We start from the raw sequence: 10799 nt of genomic DNA on the forward strand, positions 1-10799 counted from the left end.
CAAGGGTGGCATGTGGTCGATGGGGAAGGGGGCGTGCATGAATGGCTTGTGTTTGCCCAGGTTAGCCTGTGGATTTTTTTGTTTATATTTCTTGCCTTATATCAGAGTGATCTCTGAGGAAAATGGAAGTGTTTAGTAGTCCAATGTGTTTCAGACGAAAGTTTTCCGGGCTGAAAATCAAACCAAAACATTACATTGAGTTCAGCCTCAATGAAAATCACCTAACTTGTTAGTATATTTTTATAAGGCTGTTCATTTCTCCAGCAGTACATTTGCACGCACCCTTGCATTCCTTTTTTACACGTGAATATTTTTGTCACTTCTTTTCTGTGTCATCATGTTTCATGCATTTCTTTTTAAATGTTCCTCTGTTCAAGCTAACATCACATTTTCCTGCATCATTATTATTCACCTCTGTGTGACCTGATTTTATGGTTGTGCAAACTCCTGTAACCCTTTCTCCAGCCGTCCAAACAAGCGTCATTTCACATCATCCACATCACAGCGTGCGGCTCGATCAGTGCAAAAATGTTGCAGTGCTTTCTGGGAGGTGGGCACGCCGCTTCTGCCTCGGTGTTTCTGAGGCCGTGCTGCTGCACGGGGCTTTATGCCGGGTGACCGGAACCAGCTGAAACCGGTTTGAAGCAGACGGAGGGGCTGACAGGAACAATGCCGTCTCTGTGCAACGCAGGCTGCGGAGGCAGCCCGAGCTGCTACATGGCAGCCCTTTACAGCCATGGCACACAAGGCACTGCTCGGGCCGCCGCTCGCCGCACGCTGGACGTCGAGGCTCTGTGCAGATCGCCTCGCCGCAAGGAGAGCAGGGAGATCTGGGAAGGGACGAGGGCAGGCGGGGGGGGACGTGACTGGCTGCAAGTCTGCTGTGAATCTGCAGTCTCACACATGCATACACACACTCACAGAAGCATGATCCATCTGTCTGTTTATATGTCTTTGTGCTGCCGATGGTGCTGTGGAGGGGCCGAGGACGATCCTGACCAGGACCACCACTATTCACCACATCCCTGGATGTAACCTGACCCTGTTTTCTGGGCCTTTTGCCTGGTTGGAAAGAAACAAGACTTTTTTTTTTTTTTTTTTTTTTTTTTCAGGCAGGGTGGGGTGGATGGCTTTTGTGGGTTAGTAGTGTTGTGACTCTGTCTGTTGCAGGATGGAAGGAAGAAAGGAGAGAAGGTTTGGCTAGTGGCTGGAAAGAGACGGAGGCAAGAGGGTGAGGAGTTGCTGATTCACTTGCATGCTTCCACCATTGTTGTTTTCTATTACTGAGATTGCAGCAGTTCTTCACACAGTGTGTCAGTTTCAGGTGGTAACAGTGCATGTGTATTAAAGTGTTATTGTTGGGACAGGCCCTGTGTTGTGTATTTTTCATGTATTTAATCTTGATTTTCTTTCTACGTCATGCATCTCTAGCTCTCATGGCTATTTTGTTGTTGTTGTTTTTTTTTTTTTTTCCTTTTTTTTCCACCAGGCCTCTCTCTCTCTGCTGCAGCCCCTCACAAGCTCAGCAGCCATTTTTTTCCCCCTCTCACTGCATTTGCAGCCTGCCCTCTCCCTCCATAACACGTCTCCTTCTCCCAGTCGTCTCCTTCACCTCGGCCACATCCTTGTTGCAATCAAATGACCTGGATTAAATCAGTATTATTCTTATGTTGAGCTACACCTGAGACTGTGAGACGCAGATATTTACATGTGGCAGCAAATTTGAATCAGACAGGAGGAAATACAAGCAGAGCCGCTCGACCACTGTGCTTTAAGTGCCAAAACACCCACAATGCATACAGACAGCACATTATACACACATCCTGTAGTTTACTGGAACAAAATAAGCTACATCGAACACGGCTTTGCTAAAACATGTTTCTCACAAAATACACGAAGAACCAGTACGTAATAACAGATCCTCGTGGGTAAATACATTGTATTTTTTTTATAAAATATATTTGTCATATTTATTACAGCTGACAAACTGTTTACATGTCACCCCTGTAATCAGTTTGACAAGAGACAGTCTTCTTAATGGGAAACAAACTGTCATGTTGCATTAAATACTCAGGTCAGGGATATCGCAATCTAAACACATCGAATGTATTCATTGTGTAAAACATCTTCTGGTGAAAAGTTAACACTCATTTCTTTAGCACCCTCGTTAAATATTGGAATGAAGGCTTGGTTCAAAGCCGAACAGAAGACATACCAATAACATAGTGATGTTGAGAAATACATAAACAAGTAAACTCGTATGAAATGAAATAGTGAAAACACTTTCAAAATGTGAATACTATGGCTAAGTTTGGCTCGGTTTTTGTTTCGCAATTCAGTGTTTCAGGGTAGAATATTTTATTGCGGTGTGAATTCTGTTCATGAAATACAAACAATTTTAACAGTATTTTATGACAATACACCCAGCCCCAACATGAAAACATTAAGTTTTCACATTTTTAGCACTAAAGCAGTACTGTCTTTTCTCCATTGAGAGGACTGACATCATAACAGAAACATTTCGTATTGCTGAGAATTCTTAGCAGAGCAAAACTTCATGAAAACTGAAAGATACACTGCTAACCATCCCAATCAATCCATAAATACACACTGTTAAATGTGCACTTCTTAGTATAGTTGGTCATAAAAAGTGGCCTCTGATGTTTGGAGAACATTGCATCCAAGTGACTGTTGAACCAAAAATCTTCATAAACTGCACGTCACTCTTATGCATGGATTGCAGCTTTAATATTGCAATAAAATGTCTTTGTCAAGAAAGACTGGTTTTTAATCCACAACAGCATATTCTACACTACGGCTTATTTGTCAATCTACCATGAAAATATTAAACATTCAGCACCAAAACATTGAGCACCAATTTACAAAGCATCAAGCTTTAACATTAACAAAATTTGATTCCCAATATTGATGAAACTACTTTTTATACGAAATAAGACTTTTAATTTCCCATATACTAATAACCAACAAGAACACGATTAAAAAAAAATTGAATGGCCATGTCAAATCATTCAAACAATCAAAAGTTAAGGATAAAATAACACATGGTAAACATCTATTTTAACTTGTTTTTTTTCCTCTCCTTTGTGTTCACCAGGTGATCTCCACATTAAAACAGGAATAGGACCATGGGAGACATGAAGACGCCAGATTTTGATGACCTGCTGGCGGCCTTCGACATCCCCGACATGGTGGATCCCAAAGCCGCCATAGAATCGGGCCACCACGATGACAGCGACGGACCACTGAAGCAAACCCCTGGCAGTGTGGCGACTGGCGAAGAGGCCAACAGCGCCTCAACGGCGCATGATGTTGGCGTCAGTGTCATTGTTAAGAACATTCGGAACTCAGACTCCAGTGAACATGGTGGACCTACTCCAGACAGGAATGGGAATTTTCATTCCCATCTCCAACCACATTCTTTCAGCAATGGACTTCATAATGGCTTCTTGCCCACGATTTCATCTGCTGCTCACATCAACAATGGCTGGAATCCTCCTAAAGAGGACAGACAGAAAGTCAACAGCCAGCCATCCGCCTTCAGTCAGTTCAGTCCAATCTCGAGTGCAGAGGAGTTTGACGATGATGAGAAAATTGAGGTAGATGATCTCACAGACAAGCGAGGAAGTCAAAACCCCAATAAGCCCACTGCTAAGAAAGAAGAACTGACTCTAAAATCAACTGTGGACGGTGGTTCCAAGTCCAAAACCGAAGGAGACCAAAAACCTGATCAAAATAACAACAACAGCACAGTAAGTGGTTTTAAGTTTCACAAGCCCTCTCAGCCCACATTTGATCAGGAGGTACTCAAAGAAATTCCCCTGAAGTCTCAAGATCCAGAAGGCAGAGAAGCTGGTGAATCATCTGGAGTTGCAAATATGAACAATGTTCCTCAAGTTAAGTCTAAGTCCTCTACGAAGCTGTCATCCTGTATCGCAGCCATTGCAGCTTTGAGTGCCAAAAAGTCCAACGCTGTGGACTTAAGTACCTTTGATTCTCCAGCAGCACAGAAAGATTCCATTAAGGGTGCTGAAAATGTGGAGGTTCCAGAGAAGTCTCAGGAGCAAGAGTCTGCCCTGGAGTTTGCAAAGAGGTTGCTAACGAGACAGATGGACAGCCCGTCAAGCGTCATCAGTGAGGGGAGCAGCAAAGGCTCTCCTTCCTCAACCACAGACACTGCCCCAGTCATTCCCAAAGTGAGAATAAAAACAATCAAAACTTCATCCGGGCATATCAAACGTACTGTCACTCGAATTCTCCCGGAGTTTGATCCAGAGAGTCTTAAAAAAGGAGACAACCCATCTCTCCTGGCAACTACAAATACAATTTTCTCATCTCCGACAAAATCGTCTTTGCCAGCCACTGTGGTAGCCACACCCGGAGGCCCTTCCATTGAAATAACTAAGCAAATGACTATTAAACCTGTGGCAACAGCATTCCTGCCAGTCTCGGCAGTCAAAACAGCTGGCTCACAGGTCATCAACCTGAAGCTGGCCAACAACACCACAGTCAAAGCAACAGTCATCCCTGCTGCGTCCATGCAAAGTGCCAGCAGCGCCATTTTAAAAGCTGCTAATGCGATCCAGCAACAGACTGTCATGGTACCTGCCTCCAGTCTGGCTAATGCCAAACTCGTGCCAAAGACAGTCCATCTTAGTAATCTCAATCTTCTTCCTCAAACGCTGTCCTCTGCGGCCTGCGATCTCCAACAGGCCCTGTCCTCCTCCAAACAGCCACAGCAACAATCATCACAAGTGAAACAGCAGAAGATTCTTTCTGGCCAGGCCTCAAAGAAAGTCTCCCGGGTTCAGGTGTTCACCAGCTCGCAAAGCTCCGTAGTGGACGCCTTCAATAAAGTCCTGAGCAGCATGAACCCAGTGCCAGTGTACATCCCAAACCTGTCTCCACCAACCGCCGCCTGTATCTCTCTACCCTCACGAGGCTACAAGTGCCTGGAGTGTGGAGATTCGTTTGCTCTGGAGAAGAGCCTGACACAGCATTATGAGCGCCGCAGTGTGAGGATTGAGGTGACTTGCAACCACTGCGCCAAGAGTCTTGTGTTCTACAACAAATGCAGCCTCCTGTCTCACGCCAGGAGCCACAAAGACAAAGGGATGGTCATGCAATGCTCGCATCTGATCCTGAAACCTATACCTGCAGATCAGATGATCAGTGCATCGATTTCATCAGAATCACCCAGCGTCACCGGCACGAGTGCAACTCCTCAAGCAGGTACAGGACAAATCCAAGGTAAATCTTCCAGTGGAGCCACCCAAGCTGCGGTGATCTCAGCTCCATGCAGTGCTCCTCTTGTGGCAGCCATGCCACTGGAAGACGACGCTGCGAAGCTCTGCAGGCACAGCCTGAAATGCTTGGAGTGCAACGAAATGTTCCAGGATGACAGCTCGCTAGCAATGCACTATCAACAAGCACTGGAGTCCAGTGGTCAGGTAGGTGCATGCAAGGTGTGGACAGATGCAGAACTTTGAAGAAGTTATTTTAGGAAACTTTGGCCATTAGTGCAAAAACTTCAATCAAGAACGAGAAACCAAATACTGTGCCTTCTTTTTTCCTCTGAACTAACTCATCAATTAGTAGTTAAGGTCTTCATGTGAAGATGCTGTCACTTAATGTAATCTTTGTCTCTCCCTCAATATTCTCAAGGAAAATACTAAGATGTGTTCATTTTCTCTTCCAACAGAAAACATGCAGCATTTGCCAAATGCTCCTCCCAAATCAGTGCAGCTTTCTGTCACACCAGCGAATCCATCAGCACAAGTCTCCTTACATTTGTCCGGAGTGTGGTGCCAGTTGCCGCTCTGTCCACTTCCAGTCGCATGTCACCAAGAACTGCCTGCATTACACCCGGAGAGTCGGCTACCGGTCAGTCTACCTCCATTGAAACCTCAGTACTGAAGAGACCCTGTTTTTTTCTTCTATTGTACAGTTTATAATGCAATGAATGTATAAGTACCATACTGAGTCATGTTCTTCTGTAAGTGGTTGTGCTTTCATTTAAATGTCCCATGTACTTGCTTGTCTTCCAGGCGTTCACTTAAAATGTCATTTTTAATAACAGTTATTATATTGGCTTCAGCGTGCCAAGTATATTTAGAAAATGATACAAGATACGATGGGATTTCATGAAAAAGGACAAAAATGGACAATCGCAATTAACAAATCAAGCCATCCTTTATATTAAGAATGTAAAAAAGAAATGTTCGGATGATTGTAGTCGCCAAAGTAAACGTCAATGAAAATCGGGCCTGAATCATAGTTGCTATCGTATGCATGTAATTCAAACTAGCTGAAGGTTAACATGGATTTGCCAAACAAGTTTGAATATTCTAAGAAAATTAAAACCGACTGTTTTTGCTGAATGAATTTTGTAACCTCTGTCTCTCTCGTTCTACATTCTTTCTCCCACCAGTTGTCCTCACTGCAGTGTGATTTTTGCTGATGTTGCGACTCTCAAGTCGCACATCCAGACCACTCATTGTGAGACCTTCTACAAATGTCCTTTGTGCCCGATGGCCTTCAAATCTGCCCCTGGGACGCACTCACATGCGCATACACAGCATCCAGGAATGAAGGCCGGAGAGCCCAAGTAAGTCTTTCAATGCTAAACAAAAAAAAAAGATTTGTTTTAATATTTGTTATATACAGTATAAGTTAATTAACATATGTTGTATGTGTGAAAAAAAGGTAAAATGCATTTCTTTCCACTCATCATCACAAATGCTAATCACTGACAAAGACACACACCAATGTCACCAGATACCCACATCAAATTATCTTTCCTGTGGAAAATCTGATTCTTTCTTGGCAGGATTAGTGGGGTTTGATGTGGAGGCTTAACTTGATTGTTTTTGTGTGTTTTTTTTCCACATAGTAACCTTTCACTCACTTATAGACAGTCATCAGCACAGTTGTACTGCTACAGGTGCTCATGAGCAGCTGGACATGTTGTTGATTCATGGTTTCTACCCTGATTGTGGCACAAGTTTTAAGTAGGACGTTGAACATTAAACAATGGACTGATTCACTTTGCTTTGTTTGTATCTTAATGAAAAATCATTGATTAGTAGTCTGACGTGAAATAAAAGGCAGGATCTCCTCAGCAACAGCCAGGGACTGAGCATGGAATGACTTCCTGTTTTGTTTTGGGTTTTTTTACTATGGTATGATTTAACAGTATTGGTTTTTTTTCTGTTCTTCAGGGTGATCTATAAATGCTCCATGTGTGACACGGTGTTCACTCTGCAGTCCTTGCTCTACACGCATTTCGATCAGCACGTTGTCAGTCACAAAATTTCAGTGTTCAAATGTCCTGACTGCTCCACGCACTACGCTCAGAAGCAACTCATGCTGGATCACATCAAGGTAGATATTGCTCCTTTGACCGCCGATACTCTCATAATTCCGTCTTATGTGAAAAGCCCAAATTTTATGTGGTAATTGTTTCCGTGCGACTCTCTTTCAGGCTATCCATGGAAGCCTAAAGACCATTGAGGGTCCACCAAACTTGGGCATCAACCTTCCTCTGAGCACAAAGCCCACTAATTCCAACAGCAGCAACAGTCCCCACAACACTAAAGACACGGGAAATGTCAACGGGCAAGAAAAAAGGGAGAAGAAGTTCTCGCTTTCACCCTTGAAGAAACCCAACAGTGACTGTTCAGCGGACTTCAAGAGTCCTTCCAGCTCAGGATACACATGCACTGTGTGCAACAGCGCCTTCACTTCCAAGGAGACGTTTGTGACGCACATGAGACGAGAGCACGGCAAGGTGAACATCTGAAGTGGTCAAGCTTTGCATTGATTTTTTTTTATCAAGATTCTGCTCAGTATTGATAAATAATACATCTTGGGAGGAAACGGTAGAGTTATGGCAGCATGAATCCACAGTCTTAACCCAGTACTGCCCAAACCTGAGTGTTGAATACTGAAGTGCAATCCTGGTAGAAAGCTTGTTTGAATGAAAACAAATGTAAAAGCATGGTGAGGCACTTTTAATACCCAACTTTTACTTTGTTAAAGCATTTATTTCTACATTTTTTTCTCGCACCCCAGACTCTAAAGAAGCACCCATGCCGACAGTGTGACAAGTCCTTCGGTTCTTCACACAGTCTCTGTCGACACAATCGCCTCAAACACAACGGACTCCGAAAGACGTACACCTGCCCGTGAGTATATATATATATATATATATATATCAGAGTACAGTATCTGAATAAAATCACCCGTGTTCTACTCTCGGGATAGGTTTGCTCTATCAGCATTTATGAGGCACGAAAAGAAAAACCAGATCTGCTTTATTTCAGTTTCTTCGATGACGTTATGAACAAAAGGTTTATAAGTCACAGTTTACAAGGCTGAGTCTTGTGGTTGATTCTAAACACTCCTCATGACTCTAATTCACCAGGCACTGTCCGGCTCACAGTCAGCCCTTCACTAAGAGAGTGCTGCTGGATCAGCACGTTCAGATCATGCATGGCGTGAAAGACGAAGGAGGAAAGACCGTTGAGGACTCACCTGGCAAGGACATGGTACAGTGGCAGCAGTTACAACTTAGTGAATATCGAGTCTTCGATGCAAATCTCTCATTTTAATAAAATCTCCTCCGCAGAGCTGCAGCCCCAAAAGGAAGCAAGAAGAAGAGGATAGGTCGACCGGTTTGAACTCCCGAGGCTCCGACTCGCAGCCCTTGAAGAGGCTCAAGGTGAACATCCTCAAAGTTCACAAGTGTGCCGTCTGCAGCTTCACCACGGAAAACATCACCGCTTTCCACGAGCACATCCCCCAGCACAAGTCGGACCGCTCGTCCTACCAGTGCCGGGAGTGCGGCCTGTGCTACACCTCCCACCCCTCGCTGGCGCGGCACCTCTTCATCGTCCACCGGCTCAAGGAGCCGCAGGGTCTCGGCCGGTACAGCGGACGGGGCCGGGAGGACGAGGAGAGCCAGAGGGAGAACCAGCTGGACGTGGCGGACGAAAACGACGACGGCACGCCGAACACCAAGTGCAAGGTGTGCGGCAAGCTGTTTGAGACCGAAGGGAACTTGAATACGCACATGAGGACGCACGGGATGGCGTTCATCAAGGCCAAGAGACTGAGCACGGCCGAAAAGTGAGAGAAAGACACTTTCACCGTTGCCTCAGATGTGTTTTCAACACACATGCACCGGCTGTGGTCATGCTGCAAATACATGACTCACTGTACATACAGCTGATTACAATATGTATACAATACACACAATATATATGTAATATATGTGTCTTTCAGTAAACTGAACAAGATAGTGTTTGTATCTTGTAGATCTATCTATAGGACTTTATTAGATGTTTTTTCAGGAGAGTTTTTTTTATTTTAAACAGTTTCTGTTCTCACTAGTTAATGTATAGATCAATTGTGTAATGGGATTAATCCTCATACAGTCAGCAGTAAGTGCTGCTGATGTCCAATGAATGTCTTTTTAAACAAAATGTAAATAACTGTGGGAATTTCATCTTTCTCTAAAGATCATACATATCCAAGGTCCTCGATTTCTGCTCATATTCTTATGAATGATCATTTTTTTTCCAAGCTTATCTGCGACAATAACAAAAAAGAAAAAGAAAGAGGAAAAAACCTATCTCAGGTTTAATGATACTAACAAGAAGAAAAATGATCCCAAAACATAATCACTGCTGCATCTTTAGGATGATTTAAAGTGACATTTCAGGACAATCAGTTGAAGAAGAAGGTGATCATCAGCTCTATTTTAATACCGCCTTACTGACATCTACATATCAACACTAATCTCGAATAGTGGAAGAATCTAAAATGAGGTCCAGGGTTTATACATGATGTTATTTTTATCTTTAAAAGACAAAAACTTGAGCCAAATGTGCTTTTTTTTCAAAACTATTTCCTAAAGGATTGTTTTTTTTTATGTTGATGTTTCATTTCTGTCTTAATATATGATAAATGGCAGCTGTTTGAGATTGAAATTCACCTAAAAATGTTTATGTATATGAATATTTAAAACATTTAAGCACTTGCCCTTCACTGAAAAAGTGTCACCTGTATGAAATCTGTCATTACAGCACAATAACAATACATTGTAATGACTCTACAGTTGAGCGCTTCATTTTATTTTAATCTTTCTTCAGCCTGTGGTTCTTGTTGGTGATGTGGCTTAATAAATATTCACTGGTATGAGGTACACTGGGAAAACCCACAAAACTAAAGGGAATTTATGAATGTAAAGTTGGCGGTAAAACTGAGTAATTCATGGCAAATAGAGAACTCAGACGCCATCTGATGATTGTAATCCACAGCTTCGTTCATGTTAAAAACACACTCCGATTTGGACAGTTGTTTTTCTACAAAGTCAACCAGACTTTGAAGTTGTTGCGCTGTAGAACTGCATGTGAGAGGCAGTCTGTGTGTGTGTGTGTGTGTGTTTGTTTACTAGAATGTATCCCGCTGCTGCTACCGCTGCCATTTCTTGAAGTTTCTGATGCTTGTATACGGAGTTGTCCTTTATGTCAATAAATGATGAAACCTGACGGGAGTGAGATCTGATGTCGAGAGCACAGCAGACATCAGTTCTTCTCCAAGAAAAGACATCAGAAATCCTCTCACCATCACTCATGCTTCTGCTGCTCGCTGCTGCTGCATCGAAATGCTACAACTAAAACAACTATCTATTCTCATAGATTTAATGGAAGAAATGCTGTCCAGCGAAATGGGTATTAGAAAGTGTTAAACACTCTGCGTGGTTCCACTCAGGTCTT

At 43.2% G+C, this 10799-nt stretch overlaps 1 protein-coding gene across 1 annotated transcript; it reads left to right on the top strand.

Annotated features, from left to right (window-relative positions):
• Positions 1-737: 737 nt before the first annotated feature.
• Positions 738-9163, top strand: znf532 (zinc finger protein 532). Its single transcript, XM_030085635.1, has 9 exons — positions 738-1231; positions 3116-5468; positions 5720-5901; positions 6449-6625; positions 7239-7401; positions 7502-7807; positions 8092-8204; positions 8444-8567; positions 8648-9163. Exons 2-9 carry the CDS (start codon positions 3147-3149, stop codon positions 9149-9151), a joined length of 3891 nt encoding a protein of 1296 aa, XP_029941495.1. The 5' UTR covers positions 738-1231; positions 3116-3146; the 3' UTR covers positions 9152-9163.
• The last annotated feature ends 1636 nt before the right edge of the window (positions 9164-10799 follow it).

The sequence above is a fragment of the Salarias fasciatus genome (assembly GCF_902148845.1).
Source record: "Salarias fasciatus chromosome 7 unlocalized genomic scaffold, fSalaFa1.1 super_scaffold_4, whole genome shotgun sequence".
NCBI classification, from domain to species: Eukaryota; Metazoa; Chordata; class Actinopteri; order Blenniiformes; family Blenniidae; genus Salarias; species Salarias fasciatus.